General features: G+C 39.5%; 1 protein-coding gene across 1 annotated transcript in view; it reads left to right on the top strand.

The window, feature by feature from the left end:
* Positions 1-5,617: 5,617 nt before the first annotated feature.
* Positions 5,618-22,192, top strand: part of FRMPD1 (FERM and PDZ domain containing 1) — a 51,107-nt gene continuing 34,532 nt past the window's right edge. Inside the window, exons 1-3 of the mRNA XM_039234826.1 lie at positions 5,618-5,718; positions 20,157-20,314; positions 21,214-21,316. Coding sequence (XP_039090757.1) covers positions 5,618-5,718; positions 20,157-20,314; positions 21,214-21,316 — 362 coding nt within the window. The remainder of the gene's footprint in view (positions 5,719-20,156; positions 20,315-21,213; positions 21,317-22,192) is intronic.

Below are 22,192 nucleotides of genomic sequence, written 5' to 3'. Positions count from 1 at the left end.
GCCTGTTTCAGATTCTTTGTCTCCCTCTCTGACCCTCCCCTGCTTACGCACTCTCTCTCTCAAAAATAAATAAAAACATTAAAAATTTTTTTGAAAAATGATGTAAATGCTTAAATATTAATATGGTATAATATCCATGAAATATTAAGTGGGAAAATTATAATATCTCATTTTAACAAAACCATATAGCATGTATAAGCATAAGAAAAGAAAAATTAGCAGTTGATAACTCTGGGAGATATAATTATAGGTGATTTTATTTTCATTATGTTTTTCTGTGTATTTTACTATAAGCATATGTCCAGTTTTTTAAACTTAGCTAACATAATTAATGATAACTAAATAGTTAAAAAAAGAAAAAGAAAATAGTACTAAGAGTTTATCATAGAAATCAATAGTCCCTGCCCCACTCCTCCTTAGCATCTAGTTACTTTTCTTAGAGGCAACCTCTTTCAACTCTTCTAGCTGTATCCTCTGCTTTTTTTCCCCTCCATATTTCTGAGAAATATTCTTGCATTACTGTTTCATAATTTATTAATTTTAGACATTATTTAATTATTGTGATGAATGAGGTTTTAGCTCTTATGCCACTATATGAGCTCCCCTTCACCAATCATATCTGCTGTTTTTGAGAAATCATTTTTTAGTGTTTACATTATTAGGACAATGCAAATGTTCATTTCTGAGCCAAGTAGTGAACTAAAATTTGGTTACCTTTACTATACAACCTCTTGTTTTTCTTGCATTTCAGAATTTCCTGGTTTTTATTTGCTTAGTTTTCCATGTACTTATTCCTAATTGTTTTCACACCCTCCAACGGCTTCTCAGTGAATTTTTCTGCAGAGACACATAAGATAATCTACATTCATCTTTTTTCCTAAGACCTCAGTCTTCATGCACCAGGCTGTAAGGTTGGTCTCTATAGGTCTTGTGTATAGGCACTACCATAGTACATACCTTCATCGTCATCCTGGGTGTTCCCTTTGCCTCTTGTCTGTATTTCATCCCCAATTTCCTGGATGCCATTTCTTCTTTATTTACTTCTTTTGCTGGAGCACATCCTCTCTGAGCATCCTGAGAAAGGGTGTAGGAGAGGCAAATTTTCTGAGATGTGAACATATGAAAATGTCTCTACTATTTGATTGATAATTCTGCTGGGTATAGAATTCTAAATTGAAGTAATTTTTCTTCAGAAATTTGAAGACATGGCTTCAATTTCTTCAAGCTTCCATTGTAGTTACTGAGAAGTCTAATGCCAGTTTTATTCTCAACTGTTTGTGTGCCATCTATCTTTTTCTCTGGAAGTTTTAAAGATATTCTCTTCTTTTAGTTTTGGAAATTTTACAGTGTTATTTCTTGATGTGGGTCTTTTTTCATTTATTATTCTGGGCAGTTAGTAGATATTCTAAATCTGGAAACTCAGGTTTTTCAGGGAAATTTTACTGAATTATTTAATAATTTCCTTATCTCCATTTCCTTTGTTCTCTCCTTCTGGAATTCTTCTTAGATGGATATAGGACCTCCTGGATTGATCCTGTACATTTCTAAGTTTCTCTGGCTTCCCTGTCTTTGGCTTTTGGTTACTCTTTCTATAACATCTCATTGACTTCACTGACATTCTCAACTTTTTAATTGAACCTTTAAATTCTGCCTGTCTTATTTTTAATTTTCAAGTATTCTCATTCTCTCTTTCCATGAAAATCCTCTTCTTGTTTCATGGATGTAATATTTTAAGGCTCTATGATTTTTTCCATCTGTTTCCTGCATTACTTCTGTTTCTTCTGAGTTTTTCTGTTTGATATGTTTTTCATAATGTAGGCTTTTCTCAAATATCCATTCATGTGTAAGAAACTTTGTATGATGTCCGGGGCTCACTGAATTAACAGGTTTCAGTGCATGATGATCAGGCACCAAGTTGCCAGAAGTATCATCATCTGAAGTTTTTTCTATGGTTCTTTTCAATTCTCTAAAAAAGGATTCTCTAGTCTCTTGCTCGGGATATAGAGTCCTAGCTGCCAATATTTTGGGAGCTTGGCAAAGGAAGATACAGAAGGTCTTGTCATTCAGTAAGAAGAGTTTTACTTAATCCTTCTATTTTTTTCAATCTTGCAGTCTCTATTGGGCCTGGTCTCCCTAAGTTTGGAGGCTCTCTGGTTTGATTTCTCCAGAGAATAAGCTTCTTGTCTTCAGTAGGGTCAAGAAGGAGTGGTTGTCTTGGTGGGCAAGAGGAGTGGACTAGGGCCTGTGAATAAAATTGCTGCTTATGGAAATCCATTTCCACATTTCTGGCCCTATGCTTTATCCATCTTCTCCCATACCTGCTGCCTCAAATTCTTGATCCATCTTAGCAAAAATCAGCTGATTTTTCATCAGAATCCAACTCTGAAAGCACATAGGTTTCTGTTTCCTTTGCTCTGTTCAGTTACTTCTCCTCCAAACAGTTTCTATCTTTCCAACATTGTCTATAGCTCTCACGTACTGTCTTCTCTCATGTTCTTTGTTTTCTATTTTTTTAATCTTTATAGTCCTTTGTTGTAATTTATAAGATTTGGGATAGAAAAGAGATTAAGACATAATTTCAGTTCACTATGTTTAACCAGAAATCTACTCTCTCTTTTATAAAAAAAAAAAAAAAAAAAAAAAAAATGAACAGCCTAGAACTGAAGGCAGCATTCGGGTCTGATGTAAGAGAAAACTAGACCGACACATCCCTTGATCTAGATGGAATTTATTTTTGGTTGCAGCCTGGTTTTTGTNTTTTTAATCTTTATAGTCCTTTGTTGTAATTTATAAGATTTGGGATAGAAAAGAGATTAAGACATAATTTCAGTTCACTATGTTTAACCAGAAATCAACCCTCTTTTTAAAAAAAAAAAAAAAAAAAAAAAAAAAAGTGAGCAGCCTAGAACTGAAGGCAGCATTCGGGTCTGATGTAGAAGAAAACTAGACCGACACATCCCTTGATCTAGATGGAATTTATTTTTGGTTGCAGCCTGGTTTTTGTCCACTAATTTGTATTTGGCTGCCATTTAACTGAAAAGTGTAAATCTCTCGCTTTCAAAGTGGTCATGTTGGGGGGGGCGCCTGGGTGGCTCAGTCGGTTGAGCGTCCGACTTCGGCTCGGGTCATGATCTCACGGTTCGTGGGTTTGAGCCCCGCATCGGGCTCTGTGCTGACAGCTAGCTCAGAGCCTGGAGCCTGTTTCAGATTCTGTGTCTCCCTCTCTCTGACCCTCCCCTGCTCATGCTGTCTCTATCTCTCTCTCAAAAATAAATAAAATATTAAACAAAACAAAACAAAGTAGTCATGTTGGGTGTCCTTTCATTTTCATGTACCCTGCCAGTGTGCTCGTGGGATAGATCCTGCGATTACTCTGTTGATTGCCGATAGGTTCTTCTTGCTGACATTTTATTTATGATATTGACAAGAGAGATTGTATTTCTACTTTATTGTACTGTTTTATTGGAATTGATATCAATGTCATACTGGCTGCTCAAAAAGAATTTGGGAGCTTTCCTTCTTTATACTCTAGAACAGCTAAAACAGCATTTGGGGAAATTTGGGGGAAAATAAATGAAGACGGTTAAAAGTAACATGGTATCCAGGATTGGATCCTGAAACAGAAAAAGGAACATTTGTGGAGAAACTGGTGAAATCTGAATAAAGTCTAGAGATTAGTTAATATTATTGGAATGGTGTTAATTTTGACAAGGATGCAACGACTCTGTCAGATGTTAACATTAGAGAAAGCTGAGTGAAGGTTATATGGGAACTCCCTATATTATCTCTGCAACCTTTTTATATATCTACAATTATTCCAAAATAAAAAAGTTTATATTGAAAATAAAACAAAACAATTGATCAGAGTGAGGTACATCTTAAAGATTTGTAAGAACTCGCCTTTGAATCTGTCTATGGCAGGGACTTTTTTGTAGGGGTAGCTCTTTATCAGCTTTCTGTTATATGGTAATTTTCTTTTTAGATTTTCTGTCTCTTACAGGGTCATATTATATCATTTATATTTTCCTTGAAACCCATCTGTGTCATCAAGGTTTTAAAACGTATTGATATAGTGTTAAGATAATCTCTTATAATTCATTTTTATTTCCTCTGTATCCATACTTATTTCCCAATGCCATGTTTTCTTTTGTGTGGTTATTTATTGGGTTTTGAAATTAATTTGGTGAATTGAGGCCAATATTTTAAGAAGTGAAAATAACTAGAATAGAAAAATATAAATATATCCTGTTTCATGAAAATTTTATCTCAAGCATATGTATAATTTTCTTGGTAACCTGACAATATCTATCAAAGAACAAATGCATATAACTCTTGACCTAGTAATTCAATATTTGGGAACTTATCCAGATATATAATTGCATACATGGAGAAATGATATATGTGCAACATAATTCATTGCAGTATTATTTATAATAGCAAAAGATAGGCAGTAATGCAGATGTCTATCAAGAAACGACTACTTTTTAAATTACAGTACATTCATATAGTATAATACTCAGGGGTTGTCAAAAAGAATGAAGAAGCATTCTATGTACTGATGTAGAAAGATACCAAGGATATATATTCTAAGGAGAAGAAAGCACAGTGCAGAACAAGGTTTATGATGTACTATCCTTTGTGTTAAGAGGAGGACATATGAAATTTTTATTTGTATTTGCTCATATAGGCATAAAGAAACTCTGGAAAGAAAAAGGAGAGCAGTGATTATGAGTGAGTGTGGGAACTGGGTAGATGAGGGCAGGTTAGAAGGGAGACTTTTCACTTTTTAAAATCATTATTTTGGCAAGAACATACTTAACATGAGATCTGCCCTCTTAATAAATTTTTAAGTGCACAGTAATGTGTATCTTTTTTTTTGCAGTCTAGAAATGAATTACCTATTTGAAAATACAAAATAAAGGGGTGCCTGGGTGGCTCAGTCAGTTAAGCATCCAGCTCTTGGTTTTGTCTCAGCTCATGATGTCATGGCTCATGGGTTCAAGTCCTGCTTTGGGCTCTGTGCAGACGTTGCAGAGCCTGCTTGGAATTCTCTCTTTCCCTCGCTCTCTCTCTGCTCCTCCCTGACTCGTGCTCACTCTCACAAATAAATAAACTTTAAAAAAAGAAAGAAAATCCATACTATTGAGCAAAAGAAGCAGCAATCAGAAGAATAGGCACAATATGATTAGAATGCTCCCATGTACATGCAGCTCCCAGTGCAGGCAAAACTAAGCTGTGCTGTTCAGGGACGCATGCATACTTGCGGGCAGCATGTGGTGTCATGTAGTAAGGCGTGTCTTGTACAATGGGTCACAGTCACAGTTTGAGAAACCTAATCTATTTTATTCCCTAATCCTCCTGTTCAGTTGTTTAAGAGGCAGAAAGCTAATCTGTTTCCCACGACTGTGGACTCTTTGGGCAGAGGGCTGCTATAAAGTTGTCCTCTCTGTGGACACCGAGGACCTGTTTATGTTAATTTCAAGGAAAGGGAGACCTAGTTATTCGATCAGCCTGTCCTTAAATGGGCAAATATAGGAAACGTCATAGTGATTTGCCAGAATCCTCTTCCAAATATTTTGGTTAGCTTCTTAAGAAAACTCTTCTTCCTTGTAGGTAAATGGAAGAGCTGGAGACCAGTTTATTACAGACACGGAAAGCACACAGAATAGAGCAAATGGTGGCAAGATGGCTACGGCGTTCCCGGGACAGCTCGGCCCGGTAAGGCTCCTGGGCCAGCAGAGATTTCTGTCTGTAAGGATCTGGCGTCCCCCGGGGGAGGGGGGGTTTGCCAGTCTTGGCAGCCCCTGGAGATCAGTCTCCATTTTGCTTTGTTCTTACCCCATATGGTGGGGGGAAGTGAAAACAGATCAGCAGTTTTGCTGGAGTGCCTTTCCGTCTGTCCCCTTCCAGCTCTTCCCTCTGTGTGTCTCAACATGCGCCCACAATGTACGCGCGCACCAAACTCATACACACGTTTACAGACACTCGCACACAAATGGACTTACACAGACATGCGCGTACGTACTCACACTCCCGTGTACATACTCTCTGGAATATGCTCACCCCTGCACTCTTGAACACACACTCACACATGCTTTCTGTCTCTCTCTGTCTCACACACACCCCTTGTCTTAGTCTTTGATGTGAGGGTCTGGCGATCTGCTGTTTATATTCTTTCCTCGTCTTTGTTTCCAGCAGCTGTTCCTTCCTTACAGTCCCTATTTCATTCTAAACAAAATAAAATAAAATCAAATACAGATCTGATTTGACTGCTACAAGAGAACTTAAAATATGTTCTGTTTCGGAGCATTCATTTTCCATCTCAGATTTCCCATCTGGCCCTGCCACAGAGATGAAATATCATATGTCAGGTGTTTCTGAGACACACATTCTTCCAAAAGAACTGGAAACAGCTGTGTGCTGCTGAGCACTAACCCTTGCTCAGGACCACACTGCCCTGTGGCCAAGAGCTCTGATCCTCACACACTGCAGTGAGATAAGGCTGGTGGAATTAGCCCTGGGTCACAGGTGAAACACCTGAGGCTCAGAGATGGACTTGTTTAAGATCATCCCCACCCCGTGTTCAGAAATCTTTGATGGGTCCCTATTTCTTACGGGACACATTTAAACATTTTTGGTTTGGCATTCAAGGCTCTCTATGATTGACCCCTACTCCTTTACGGCTATTTATCTTACTACTGTGCTTCATTCACATCATACTCCAGCTAAAATGAACTATTCACTGTTCCCCAACTAGAAACATCCCCTCTTCTCCTTTCACCCCTTAGACCAGGCCTCCCATGCCAGATTCCTTCCTCCCAACTTCATGCATATGGAACCCACCCACAGCTCAAGATCTGGCTGAACTACTGGGTCTTCCATGAAATGTTCCTCAGACGTAACCACCCCCATGGGACCCCATAGTATTTGATTGGCAGCATCAGCAGGGTGCTCCTCCTGGTATGTTCAACTTATTTGAGCATATCTCTTTTTTTCCTTCTGGACAATAAGCTCTGTGAGCTCAGGGAAAGTAGTGGCCTCAACTGTGTAAGCCAGCAGCGATTGAGTTCCAGGAGAGTGATTGCAGGTGGTCAAGTAGTACTTGTGATGAAGGGGGAAACTGCTAGGTGCATTGTTTCCTAAAGCGGGTTCTGCGAGGCCTAGTCCTCTGTTATGCTGCTCCATTGAAGGTTTGGAAGCGACACAGCCTATACCCCACTCCTACCCTCTTTTTCTTGCATGTTGCACAAAGTGCATTTTTGCACATTAAAGGCTCTGCAAATTCCTGCAGAAAAGAGACCTGTGTAACTCTAACATGATGTTGCCTAAATAGTGACCTTTGGGGCTCTCTAACATCCTGCTTTTCTCACAGAGTGTAAATAAAAGGTGACATTGACCTGTGGGAAGTTTTTTTTAGCCAATGCCTTTTCTGAGATATCTTTTACATATCATAAAATTTACCCACTGAAAGTATACGGCCCAGTGATTTTTAGTATAAACTTAGTATATGCACAGAATTGTGCGTTCTGTGGTGCAATTACCACAATCCAATTTTAGAACGTCTTTAATACAGAAAGAAACCTCCTATCTATGAGCAGTCATTCCCCCTTGGCCCCTCCCCCAGGCCCAGGCAACCACTCCTATCTTGCTGTCTCCATGGATTTGCCTGTTCAGGATATTTCACACAAATGGAATGATATAATATGAGCTCTTTTGTGCCTGGCTTCTTTAACTTAGCATTATGTGGACAAGTGTCATCCGTATTATAGCATGTGTCAGTATTTCATTTTTATTGCCAAGTAATATTCCGTTATGGAATATTTTCTTTGTCCATTCATCAGTTACTATACACTTGGGCTGTTTCCACTTTGGGGCTATTGTGAATAAGGCTGCTATGAACATGTGTGTAAAGGTTTTAGTTTGAATATATGGTTTCATGTCTCTTGGGTATATACTTGGGAGTGGTTTAGATGAGTCACATGGCAACTTATTATTTAACCTTTGGAGGAACTGCCAGCCTGTTTCCACAGTGGCTACACCATTTTACATGTCCACCAGAAATGGATATAGGGTGCCAGTGTCTCCCCATCCTAGCCAACACTTGTTACTATCTTTCTTTTCTATTGTGGCCATCCTAGTGTGGGTGAAGTGGTATCTCACTGCAGTGTTTAAAAATTTTTTTTAATGTTTGTTTATTTTTTTTTATAGAGAAAGGGAAAGCACAAGTGGGGGAGGGCCGAGAGAGAGGGAGACAGGGAATCTGAAGCAGGCTCCAGGCTCTGAGCTGTCCGCACAGAGCCCAACACAGGGCTTGAACTCATGAACTGTGAGATCATGACCTAAGCCGAAGTCGGACGCTCAACCAACTGAGGCACCCAGGTGCCCCATCTCATTGCAGTTTTTGATTTGCATTTTCCTCATGGCTAATGATGTTGAGAATCTTTCCACGTGTCTGGATAGTTTTGTTTTCCAAGTGCTTAAGAAAGAGAAGAAAAAGAAAGAAAGGTTTCTGGTAGCATGCATGGAAGACATCATTCCTGTGTGTTTCTAGGATAAATCCCATGCAGTGTCACTTAAATTGCTTCTCATCTCTAATCTCATAGCCTTGATACAGGCTGGGTTCTTGGGGTCTTCAGATTACTTGAAAATGATCAAGAACTGAAAAGCTAAGTTTGGGGCAAATAACTGCAGTTTCCCTAGCGTAGAATAAATGATACCACCTACCACCTGAGAGTCAAGAAACCTGGGAGTCATCCTGAATTTTTCTCTTACAGTCTGGACCCTTTCCATCCACAGCTCCTGTCCGTTCACCTTCAAACATACCTCACATCTATCCACCTCTCTGTTCCTGGGGGCACGGCCATGGTCACTTACTCTTTCTCTGATCCAGCCTATTCTCCACCCTGAAGCCATAGTGGAATTTTCAATATACAAACCACTTCTGTCTCACATGCTCATGCTTCCACACCCCAAACTGGTCAGGGGCTCACCTGCCATTGTGCCACAGCCTGCAAGTTTCTTTGCAATCTGGCCCCAGCCTAACTCTCGAACCTCATCTTGTTCTTTCTGCTTCCTTGACAGAGTAGGTCCCCCTATTTGTTTCTTTCAGAGTAATTACCCCTCTGTTATAAGTGCTTATAATCGTATATCCACTAATTTACTTGTTCATTGTCTGCCTCCCCTGCCTGTTTATTATATGACCGTTCTTCTCTCAACCTACCTACCACAAATGAGACCATGAACCATGACTGTCTTATTTTACAAAGTATCTTGAGCCCTGGAAGAGTGCATAATATATATTAGATGTTCAATAAATGTTTGTTGATTAAGGGCTTTCATAGTAAGGCATCATATTATCTATTAAAATATATTTACGTTTTACAATCCTTCCTTCTTCCAAAGAAAATTTTTGATGGCTCAGTTTTCAAACATGTAGAAAATTTTGGGGTGCCTGGGTGGCTCAGTCATCTAAGCGTCCGACTTCAGCTCAGGTCATGATCTCACAGTTCGTAGGTTCGAGCCTAGCATTGGGCTCTGTGCTAACAGCCTGGAGCCTGCTTCAGATTCTGTATCTCCCTCTCTCTCTGACCCTCCCCTGCTCATGCTGTCTCTCTCTCTCTCAGAAATAAATACAGCATTAAAAAAATTTTTTTTAATGTAGAAAATTTTAAATAAAGATTGAAATGCTATACATTGTAAACCGATTAGATGTGGGATTTAGCATTTGAGTATCTACATTGGCTCTGAGTTTTTTGACAGCCAGGGCAAGAAATGAAAAAAGTACATTAAAATGTGTTCTGTAGTCCAGAATAAGGAAACCTAGAAGTTCATCTGCAGTCACATAATTTTATGTGACATAATGTACCTTTTAGCAATCCTGTTATCTTTTCCTGACTTTTTCAAAAGCTTCCAATCATTTCAGCCTAGTTGCCTTTACTTTACTTGTAATTGCCACATTTTCCGTAAAACTTAAACTTTATTTCTGGCTCTAATTGAATTGCCTAGGAGCAAATTTGTCAAAATAGCCATTTCCATTTCCAAACATCGCTAAACAAATTGATAACTTTTAATGCACCGAGGGTTATGTTAGGATTTTATACTGCATCTTAAACCAGATGTTCTTTTCTGGAAGAATGTCAGCTTTCAAAGTTGCTTTGATTTCTTCAATTTTCAATTAAGCTTCAGTGAGTGGTTATTGTTACAATCAGTCAAAATAAGGTAGTGGCACTCAGTTTGAATGAGTGGGCATTCTTGGGTAGGTACAAGCCTAGTGAAACCTAGAATTGTTTCTAGAGTGCAAAATTATTCAGATATGGTGAAGAAGACTCCTCTCCCATTGCCTAAGTTCATATTCCAACATAAAAATAACACTTATAGTACCAGTGTTCTTTTAGAAATAGCTAACCCCTCAACTGGTCTCGGGGGCACATTTTGAATTTCTGTATAAATAATGCAATAAAATCTACCTAATAAAAGCTGCAACATAGTGACATTATATCATAACCTAATTTTTAACCATTTTGCTTTGAACTAAATTGTCATCTTTTTAACAGCTTTGTATAGTTATGGAAGTGATGAAATGAGAGAGACTTAGACTATAGTATACTTTTCCACTTAATTATACCAATCTTGGGGCACCTGGGTGGCTCAATCCGTTAAGTGTCCTACTTCAGCTCAGGTCATGATCTCATGGTTTGTGAGTTCAAGCCCCATGTTGGGCTCTGTGCTACAACTCAGAGCCTGGAGCAGGCTTCAGATTCTGTGTCTCCCTCTCTCTCTGCCCCTCCCCTGCTTATGCTCTGTCTTTCTCTGTCTCTCACAAATAAACGTTAAAAAAAGTTTCAAATTATACCAATACTTTCTCCTACAAAAGTTTTGGCTTTTATGTGGTTTAAGGGTATTCTCTTAAAGATTTATTCGATTGCTTTTAAACTTAGCAAATCCTCATCCCATAACTAATTAAATTAATTTCCCACTTAATTTAATAGCTTAAAATATTTTATGTCCTTTAATTTGGAGTTTATTTTAGAGGAGGCTATGAGGTAGAGATTTAAGTTGATTTTTCCCAAAACAGTAAGTAGTTGTTTGTATCACCATTGACTGTGAGTGATTTTTCCTTTCTTTGATGATTTATGACTCCTCATTTATCATCTATGAAATTCCTCTTTCTGTGAGTTGAAAATTGGATCTTTTTCTAGGCTAACTATTCCGTAGCATTGAGCTACTTGTTTTCACACAGCTGTATTAAATTTTCAATTATTTTTACCCTTACCTGCAGTTCTTGCATATAAACTTTAGAATAATTTTATTATTAAAACAACTCAGTATAAGATATACTGAATTCTCTTATGCTTCATCTACAAGTGTTAATTTTATAGAGCAAATTCTTTTTTAGTGTTTATTTATTTTTGAGAGAGAGCAAGAGAGCATGAGAGGGGGATGGTCAGAGAGAGAGGGAGACACGGAACCAACCCCAGGTAAGTTCCAGACTCTGAGCTGTCAGCACAGAGCCCAACACAGGGCTCAAACTCATGAACCATGAGATCATGACCTGATCCGAAGTCAAATGCTTAACCTACTGAGCCACCCAGGTGCCCCTGAGCAAGATTTAAAGAAACATGAAGAGCTTAATGCAACTTGGAGCTTTCTTGGTGCTGGGTTTTATCCTCAGGGCTTAAAAAGATTCCTTTCAACTTACCTTGAGTATGTTTTTTTAATGTATATTTATTTTTGAGAGAGAGAGAGAGGGGACCTGAAGTAGTTCCACACTGACAGCACTTACAATGGAGAACCTGTGGGTTTAAACCCACAAACCATGACATCATGACCTGAAAGGAAGTCAGACGCTTAATCATCTGAGCCACCTGGGTGTCCCTTAACTCAACTTGAATCTTAATACTAATGAACACATACATACGTGTTGTAGACACATGCACCCATCCACACACACACAGGCACATGTGCACACACATACCTGTGTGCACGTGCACAGGTACCGTGACATCTTAGTGTCAGAAGCCCCTCCTATTGGTTTTACAGGATTTCCAAACTCACTTGTTCATTGCAGCCATAAAACGATTTCCTAATTATAGGGATGGCCTTACTTGGCCTTTCTCATATTCTTAGTGATGTTGAAAGGCCAGTCCAGTTTTTTTTTTTTTGTAGCTTCTTCTTTTTTATTTTTTTTATGTTTTATTTATTTCTAGGAGAGAGAGAGAGAGAGACAGCATGAGCAGGGGAGGGTCAGAAAGAGAGGGAGTCAGAGACTGAAATAGGCTCCGGGCTCCGAGCTGGCAGTCAGCACAGAGCCCGACGCGGGGCTCGAACCCACGAACCGCGAGATCATGACCTAAGCGAAAGTCGGATGCTTAACCGACTAAGCCATCCAGGCGCCCCTGTAGCTTCTTAACCTGAGGCAGAGGGGGGAGGTCTGAGAACAGGCTGGAAGCCTCCTGCACTGTACCTTCAGAGTTGTCATCATCTTCTGAATCTCCTCTTTAAAGTAATAATGCAGGGGCGCCTGGGTGGCTCAGTCGGTTGAGCTTCCGGCTTTGGCTCAGGTCATGATCTCATGGTTCGTGGGTTCGAGCCCCGCATCGGGCTCTGTGCTGACTGCCAGCTCAGAGCCTGGAGCCTGTTTTGGATTCTGTGTCTCCCTCTCTCTCTGGCCCTCCCCTGCTCATGCTGTCTCTCTCTCAGAACTAAATAAAACATTAAAAAAAATTTTTTTTAAATAAAGTAATAATGCAATAATTACTTGTCTCGACAGTAAGTCTTTGCCCTATAGCACTATATTCACCATATCTGTATCGCATGGCCCCTAGAAACTGCCGTCAGTATAGTCCTATGATTACAGCTACACACTACATTTCTCTCTGGTATAGACTGCTCCCTCGATTTCTGCTTTCTTTGAATACACGCTAGATTAAAAATCCACCTTACAACAGACTTTAGCTTTTACAATCATTTGAGCTGAACACATAACACACTGTTTAAATGTAGATTCTAAATAGTTTCTCTACATCCTGCTGGACTCAAAGGTGAATTCTTTGTTGTTACAGGATAGAAGTAAAATGTATTTTCTGACATAACAGAGAACAGATAAAAAAAAAAAAAAACCAGAGAATATCGGAAGCAGAATCTATTTCCATGCAGTTTTTTTTTTCTTCAGTGTTGATCAATTCGGTATGAACTAATGACCCATAAAATATAGAACTTGTCTACTCTAGACTGCTTTCATGATAAATGTAACATTTTTTTTTTCTAGTCCTACCGTAGGCTAGTGCCAGTTATCTGACAGGAAATCATTGTGGAACCATATGTCTTACGCTATTCCAGTGTAAAATCGTAGAAACGATCTCAGATTTATGGTTTGAAGCCATTACAGAGGAACCGGACATAAGTTTTTGGATTATCAGTGCTCAGTTTGATATTTATAAGATGCTTCAGAGGAGGAAATTTTGCTGCAGAGATCATTTCCTTCAGCTCCCTGTCAAATATTAAACATTCTTTGTGAGGAGAGGCCATGGTTTGGTCATGTTCTCAAGCAATCCCTCTCCAAACAAAAGCTGAAATGTGGCCTGTGGGGGAAAATGTCAAATCCAGACTTTGAGCCAAAGCCACTGACACTGTGCAGGGATAAGTCAACACAGTGGGGCCTTGTTTGTCTACCATTGTTGAGGAACACACCCTTCCAAATGGAAAAGTCAGATAACTGAAGACTACGCATTTGAAAAGCATAAAATGGATTCTATTTTAACCATGTGGTAAGGTGGTAAGGTTTATTTTATCTTTTATTCTCTATACGTTGATTAGCCTTACTATATGCCTAGCATTGAGTTTTGTATGTGGGACAAAAGAGACATTTTTTTTGCCACACAAATTATAGTCTAGAGAGGGCAAGAGACTTCACATCATTGCAAATATGTATATTTCAAAAAAAAAAAGGGTGTACATGTTCTGTGGGCGTGTTCAACAAAAGGAGATATTTCTGCCAAAACCAGAAGATAGAGTAGGGGTTGAGCTTCTTTGGTAAATTTCCGGAGAGCATGTATGCCCTCAGGCATTATGGGAGTGAGGGAGGATTCTAGGTAAAGGGAAGAGCTTATACAAAAGCCAGTATATGTCAGGATCTCCAAGGAGACTAGTTTGGCTAGAACAAAAATATCAAGAGAATGAATGGCTTGGGTGTAGACACTAGAATGGTGAGCGGGCACTTGTATTAAACCATATCAAGGATTTCTGATTAGGCCATTCAGTCAGGGGAGACACGCCAACAGGGTTGCATTTATAAAATCAGTCTGGGTACTGGATTCAGAGTCATTCAGGAAGGACAAAAGTGAAAAGTACAGAGACCAGTATGGAGACTATCGGAGAAATCTGTCTGCAGGACAGGTTTTGGGGGCCTGAAATGGAATGGTGGCTGTGGAGATAGAAATGGACAGTTTTTGAGATCTTCAGGTGTTGTGACTGATCAGATAGTAGGGATGAGAGCAGGGTAAAGTCAAGGATGTCTCCCAGGAGTCCTCATGACATCATTTACTGAGCTCTAGGACATGGAGAGAATGAGTCCTAGTTAGTCATAGAGCTGAACTGTATATCCAATTAAGCAAACAAAGGAAAATGACAAATATTGAACTCTGTTACTTACATTCAAGTTGTCTGCTATTTATTAATGGTCATGCGTACATTTTCACCTTCGGCCAGTCATTTGAGTTACTGTTTTGTATCCTGCTTTCTGTGTACAATATTTTGCTCATGTATTTACCCAGTAAGTACAAATGCTTCCTGCAGAAAAATGATCTTCACTCAGCACTTTGAGAAATACAGAGGTGGATAAAAAGTGGTTCCTACATTCAGAGAATTTACAGACTATTTGGTGTAATAATATAAGAAATCAGATAGCTATCGATGCAACTTGAGGGATTAGAAGAGAGGGTCAGAGCTTAGAGATGAGAGAATTTATGTCTAGAATAATTGGAGTTCTCCCTTAGGAAGGGGTTCTGAACTACAGTTTAGAGGATGCTCTGAAACAGTATTTGCTAAGCTGTGTTTCCATGTCTGTCTAAAGTTCTTTGGCATGTGATACTTAATTGATGTGAAGTCTTGGAGTGATTCTTCACCGTGCTCAGTTTATCTATCTTCTGTTGATTTAGTTTGAGTTTTTCCACTCTTAAATGAAGCTGTGATAAATGTTTTTTAATGTTTTATTTATTTCTGAGAGAGAGAGAGAGAGCGGGAGCGAGAGCGAGCAGGGGAGGATCAGAGAGAGAGAGGGAGACACAGAATCTGAAACAGGCTCCAGGCTCTGAGCTAGCTGCCAGCACAGAGTCTGATGCGGGGCTCAAACCCACAAACGGCGAGATCATGACCTGAGCGGAAGTCAGAGGCTTAAGCAACTGAGCCTCCCAGGCGCCCCTAAATGTTTAAAAATATTTAAGAGGCAGGGTGTTTTGAGCTCATGCTCTATTCTAGGACTTTACTAGGCCTGGGGGACACAGAGATAAATACCTTCATCTTTTAGGAACTCATAGTCTAGTGCAAATAATATATATATTTTTTTGTTTGGGATGATTACTTTGAGAAATGGCAGTCAAAATGGTAACAGAATGTCAAAGAAAATGATCAGATTTTAAATTCATATTACAGTTTCCTTGATTATTTTCTAGAGAAATTGAATAGCCAATTTATATAGTCAGCCCTAAATCCCAGGGCTTTATTATTTTTATTTACATTTGGTGCTCTACTTGACATGTAATACTACCCTGTAGCCCTTTTGATTGTGCTTCTTTAATTAATAAACTTGTACATTTTCTATGTTGTTTACCAATTTTATTTCTTCATGTACAAGTCGTTGATTTACTTACTGTTAGCCTGTGAAATCTGAATATTTTTCTGCAGGTGTTTATGCTCATTCTTCATATGTTTGTATTGTAGCCTTCCCCTCCGCCCCGCCCAGAATTTTATTTTTTTAAGCTGATTCACCTTATTTTCAACAGTTTTATTGAGATATAATTTGCATACTCTACACTTCACCCACTTAAAGCGTACAATTCATTGTTTTTTAATCCATTCACAGAGATGCACAACCATCGCCATAATCCATTTTGGAATATTTTTATCACCCTAAAAAGAAACTCCATACCTATTAGCAATTGCTCCCCATTTCCTTCCAGATTTCAGCCTGAGGCAACTACTACTTTGTCTCTATAGATTTGCCTGTTCTGAATATACCACGGAAGTGGAGTCACATGGTATGCGTGTGTGTGTTTGTTTTTGTGGCTGGCTCCTTTGACTTAGCATAATGTGTTCAAAGTACGTCCATATTTTAGCATGTATTCCTATTTTGTTGCCAAATAATTTTTTGCTGGGGAACATTTTCTTTGTTATTTCATCAGTTGATGTACATTTGGGCTGTTTCTACTCTGGGGCTATTAGGAATATTGTTGCTATGAACATTTGTATGCGAATTTGTACAGACATATGTTTTCATTTCTCTTGGGGTTACATGTAGGAGTGCCCTTGTTGGGTCAGATGGTGTTCAATGTTTAGTCTTTTGAGGAACTGCTAGATGGCATCAGGGCTCCATTTTCTCCACATCTTGGTCAACACTTGACCTGTCTTTTTATTATGGCCATCCTCGTGGGTATAAAAAGTGATATCTTCTTGAGGCTTTGATTTGCAGTTCCATAATGGCTAAGGATGTTAAGCATCTTTTCATGTACACACCCAGTTGGCATATCCCTGGAGAATGTCCATGTAAATCGTTTGTCCACTTTTTATTATTTTTCTTTTTTTGTTTGTGTTTATAAGAATTCTCTATTCTAGCTGCAAGGTTCTTATCAAATATCTGATTTGCAAATATTTTCTCCCGTAGTGTGGGTTTTTTCACTTTCTTAATCATGCCCTTTGAAACACAAAAGCTTTTAATTTTGATGAAGTTCAGTTTATCTGTATTTTCATTGTTGCTTATGCTTTTGAGATCCTATCAAAGTCACAAAGATTTATGCCTATATTTTCTCCTAAGAGTGATATAGTTTTAGCTCTTACATTTAGGTTTTATGATCCAGTGTGAGTTAATTTTTGTTTATATGAGTGAAAAGCTACAAGCTTTTATGGCTTAAAGTTTTCCTTGTGTTTTCCTATCTCATTATTTAATCCTTAAAATTTATTTGTATTTATATGTGACTGAGGGTCTGAATATTTCATTTTATTTAAATATAAGGACTGACAATTCAGTTATTGGAAAATTTTAAGTATGTTAGGAACAAGTTGGGCATGAAAATTTACTTTTTAACTGTAAATTTTATGAAGCCTGAGTATTTCTGATGAAAATATAGTGTCCAAACTGATATACTTTCTAAATATGAAGCACACACTGGATTGTGAAGACTTAATCTGAAAAAGAATACAAATTATCTCAATGATTTTTTTTTTTTTTTAGTGGTTACATGTTGAAGTGATAGCATTTTGGATATATTGGGTTAAATAAAAAATATGAAACTTCGTTTTACCTGCTTTTGTCCCCCTGTTTCTCATGAGGCTGTTAGAAACCTTATATTTCACATATGTGGGTGCATTATATCCCATTGGCCAGCACTGTATGGGGGGCTATGCTACAGAGCCTTTAAAGAAAGGTGCTCCAATTTGGAACCCCCTTCCCAGCTGTGTGATTTTAAGCAAAAGTCTCTCAAAGGAAGATCCAGTTTCCCTACCTATAAAATAGAGATGATAATTACACCCCACCTCACAACCTTGTTGGGAAAGTTAGGTGAGTGAGCTATGAAAATGTTGGATCACTCCCGGGTACATGGTTAGTGCTTAATGAGAGTTATTAATGATTATCATCATTGCTCTTACTGTTACTAGTATTGTCACCAATTTATCAAGTTTTTTTTTTTTTTTAAATTCTGGAAAAATTTTTGACTGATCTATTAAATCTATATATTTTTTAAGAAATTATTATTTTTATTTATTTTATTACAATTTTTTTTAATGTTTATTTATTTTTGAGAGAGAGACAGAGTATGAGCGGGGGAGGGGTAGAAAGAGAGGGAGACAGAGAATCCAAAGCAGACTCCAGGCTCTGAGCTATTAGCACAGAGCCTGATGTGGGACTCAAACCTACAAACTGCGAGATCATGACCTGAGCTGAAGACAGACACTTAACCAATAGAGCCACCCAGGCGCCCCAGTATTTTTATTTTTTAATATTTAGTCTTTCCAACCAGGAATCCAGCATAATTTTAGCCCAATCCTTGTGTCTTCCTTTAATACATCAGCTTATTAAGAATACCTAGCACCTAGGGGTGCCAGGCTGGCTCAGTTGGTGGAGTGTACGACTCTCGATCTTGGGGTTGTGGGTTTGAGCCCCATGTTGGGTCATAGAAATTACTTAAAAATAAAATCTTAAAAAAGAAAGAATGCGTAGCACCTAATATACATCCAACAAATCTGTTTTAATGAGTTATTGAGTGCTTTTTGAAGCTGTGTTTTTTTTATCCTGCAACTCCACTCACCTTACTTTTTTAGCACCAGCAATTCTCTTTGTTGATCATTTTGTAGGTATAATATCATCATCTGTTTAAAAACAAGCAATACTTTCCATTTCCTGTGCTTATTATGCTTCTAACTGTTCTTCTCTGATAATGATTACAGTTGTTTCTCTCGTGATATTAAATGGGAGTAGTGTCTAGGCTATCCTTCCTGTTGGTTTTTTAAAAGCACCTAAGTGTTGATTTTTGGCTCTCAGTATAGTATATTATTATTTGGAAAGGCTCTATCATAGCTTTAAAGCTTTTTTTTTTTTTTTTAAATCAGGAATAGCTATGGGCTTTATTCACTATTCATTTATTCACTATACATTTCCAGTTTTCTGTTCCTTCCCTGTCGTTAGGTCTGTCTGCTGGCACTTCTCAGTGTTACCCATGTAACAGGTGCTTGCCTAGAAGAAATCCTCTCTTTGCTTCTAAGCTGTGGGGGGTCAGGTCATCATCTGTTCAGACAGCCTAAATCAGCTCTAAGCTGGGGTTCAAGGAGCTCCTTGATGGATAATGTGCATGAGGCTTTGTACTTGGGGTGTCACATGCATTTTGGCTCCACGAAGTCATTTTTTTATATTTCCTGATCCTCGTTGAAGTTTGAGATCATTATAAATGACAGGTGATTTTCAGATAAGCGAGGTCTTGTTGCATTAGACAGAGTTCCTGACAGTGTTTGGTAAATGGATGAGAATAAATGATAGGGCTTAACTGCAGAGCCCCAGGAGAACTGTCACTCCTCCATATTTCTGTTGTTTATTAACAATAATAATCACCTCATCCCGTCACCATTTGACCTTCCTCAGAGAGAACTGCTGACTCTCAGCGGGGAAAAAAATCATTTGCCACAGACCTAGGAGAAACAGTTCATGACTTGGTTTGTGGTTTTGAGAGTGACAAAATACAGCTTTCAACTTAAGTTGCTTTTAGATGTATAGAGAACATACATGTTTTTAAAGATTACTGTAGAGGGAGTCCCAAGACTAGCTGGCAGTTCCTACTGGAATCCTCATAGTTTACAAAGTTGAAAGGGAAGTGAAATTTATCTTAAAACTAAAAAGAAAAAAAATATCACCAAAGAAACCATCCATCTATCAGTTAGTCAGCATCCGATGTCCAGACTGAACAGCTCCTCGTTCAAGTTCACAGTCGCTGTTTTTCCTCTTCGGCACCTCTGCTGAAGCACTGCCTCCTTCCGGGAATGCCTGTCCATGCATCCAGGCATCCGCCCACTCGGCAGCAGCCATTGAATGTCTTCCATGTGCTGGGCTCTGGGCTGCTACATACACCCTCAACACCTCTCAAGGCGCAGCTCCAAGGCCCCCTCTTGTAGGTAGCAAATGCTTTCCTGATCCCCTCTTCCACAGTTAAAGCTGCTCTCCCCTTCTCTGGGTGCCCATAGCATGTCATGACTTCTCTTTTAGAGGCTGCTGCTGTGTTCCACTGGGTGTTTGTATCTCCTGTATTTGTGCCTGATCTCTGTCAAGGGGAGAGCTGGGGTGTGCTCAGTTCTGCATCCTCCTCGTCCAGGATGCCTAGGGCTGTCCCAGATTGTGACCACCTCCTAGAATCCACCCCCCCCCTTTTTTTTTTTAAATAAAATGCTTTCTCTTCCAGGACTAAAGTTGATACAGCTGATGGGCCTCCTGGGATCACAATCCAGACCCTCACCCCTATGAAACACACAGTAAAAATAGACAAAGACGCCCTCCTCCAGGACTATGGATTCCACATTTCCGAGAGCATTCCCCTCACAGTCGTGTCTGTCACAGCAGGTAGGGGCCAACTGGGAAACAAGAAAGGAGTTTGGCTTCTCGGGGTGGGGAGAAGTAGTCCTGGATCTCGTCCCATCTCTCTGTCCTAGAATGTAATTTTGAAAATGCTGCTCCAGGAAGTTAGAAAGGGCACATCTAACTCTGACCTAATTCTGTCTAGAGGCTCGTACCTTCCTTTGGTGCGGGGAGGCAGGAAGCCGCAAGTGCACTTGCTGATCTGAGCTTCCAGGCTCCTGCTGGCCCTCAGCCAGGGTTTTGCCCACCGTGGCTTCCTGGCCAGTCTCAGGGCAGTGACAGTATTTGGATCAGCGGGCCCTTCTCTCTGAAACCCTGCGTGCTCCGGGCTGGAGAGTTTCTGGCCAGAGAGTAATAGAAATTATTGATTTGTTTTCACTTGAGTCTTTGTAAAATATAGGCTGTATCAGAGTGAAGAAGAGCAGGCTGGAAATATCTGATGTTTGTTTTCATACATCAGCTATGTATTGATGTGAGATTTGGGACTAGTTAAAATCTACTAATTTTGGTTTACACATACATAGTCTCTCTCTCTCTCTCTCTCTCTCTCTCTCTCTCTGTCACACACACACACACACACACACACACACACACACACACACACACAGAGTTCTTTAGAGGTGAATGTAATAGATTCACTTGCCAATGCTGTTGATTTAGGGTGTTTCTGCTAGTTTTCTTTCCCAGGACAGTCTCCTAATATCCCTTGAAGTTGATGGTGGTAGGTATATTATCCACATTTTGTAAATAGGAAAACAGAGTCATGTGAGCCCAAAGCTGGCCAAGGGGTTGGGAGGCATGGGGAATGAGCTGGTGCCCCAGGGACTGGACCAACCGGCCATTCAGCTGGTCTGAACACCAATTACTTCTTCTTTGTCCAACAGGAGGTTCTGCTCACGGCAAGCTTTTCCCCGGTGATCAGATCCTCCAAATGAACAACGAGCCTGCCGAAAGTCTTTCCTATGAACGAGCAGCCGATATACTGAGGTACTAAATTGCCTCCGTTATTCCCAGAGTCACACTGATTATCACAGAGCAAAGATGGGCAACAGGAATGACATAATTGATCTCCACGTGGTTTTAGTAGGGACCAGTCTTCTTCAAAGTGGCAGTAGCTGCCACGTTTTAGAATTCGATTACTGTGTGCTCCCCTTCATCTGCCTCGAGAAGCGATGGGGAGGCACAAGGTGCTGTATTTATGAACTCCCTGTTATGCTAGATGCTGTGCTGGGCACTGCAGGGAATGTAGTTATGAGTAATACATGGACACTACTCCATAAGGATTTCTAGGGCTGTTGTGACATATGCCAAAGATTGAATTGAATTGATGCTAAACCTGTCAGATCTTCTTTAACCCTTTTGATAAATATTCTTAAAAGCTCTTGCACGCACAGCCTAGTTGGCGTATACGTCATTTCGCTGACCTGGCCACTGTCACCTTCTACCTGGTGGCATTGTGACTTGTGTAAGTGCCTCACTCCCTGTCTGGGCCGTGGTTTCCCTTCAGAGCAGGCACACCGTGACTACTCAGTTGAACAAGCAAAGGTAGTTAGCACCAATTGCTGACCCCGGTTTTAAGACAGAGGAACGCAAGTGACAGAAGTGGAGAGGGCTCACAGACATTTTATAGGCACCTACAGGCTTTGTCTTTCAAATTTTTCAACACTGTTTTGATGACTTTAATATAATCGTAAGAAATGAGAAATAGAGTTCCATGAAAGCCACCTTGAAGATAGTAGATTATACCTTTTGTGTGAATGATTTTTGGGTGGTTTTCATTTCCCAAGGCATGTCATGTACAGCACACACTGAATAATAGGTAAGAGTCAGAAAGTAAGAGTAAGAGAAAATGAAAATGCAGGA

This window comes from Hyaena hyaena, unplaced genomic scaffold (genome assembly GCF_003009895.1).
Source record: "Hyaena hyaena isolate Hyena2069 unplaced genomic scaffold, ASM300989v1 scaffold_93, whole genome shotgun sequence".
Lineage (NCBI taxonomy): Eukaryota > Metazoa > Chordata > Mammalia > Carnivora > Hyaenidae > Hyaena > Hyaena hyaena.
Note: the sequence above shows the minus strand (reverse complement) of the source record. Positions and strands in the feature narration are given on the sequence as shown.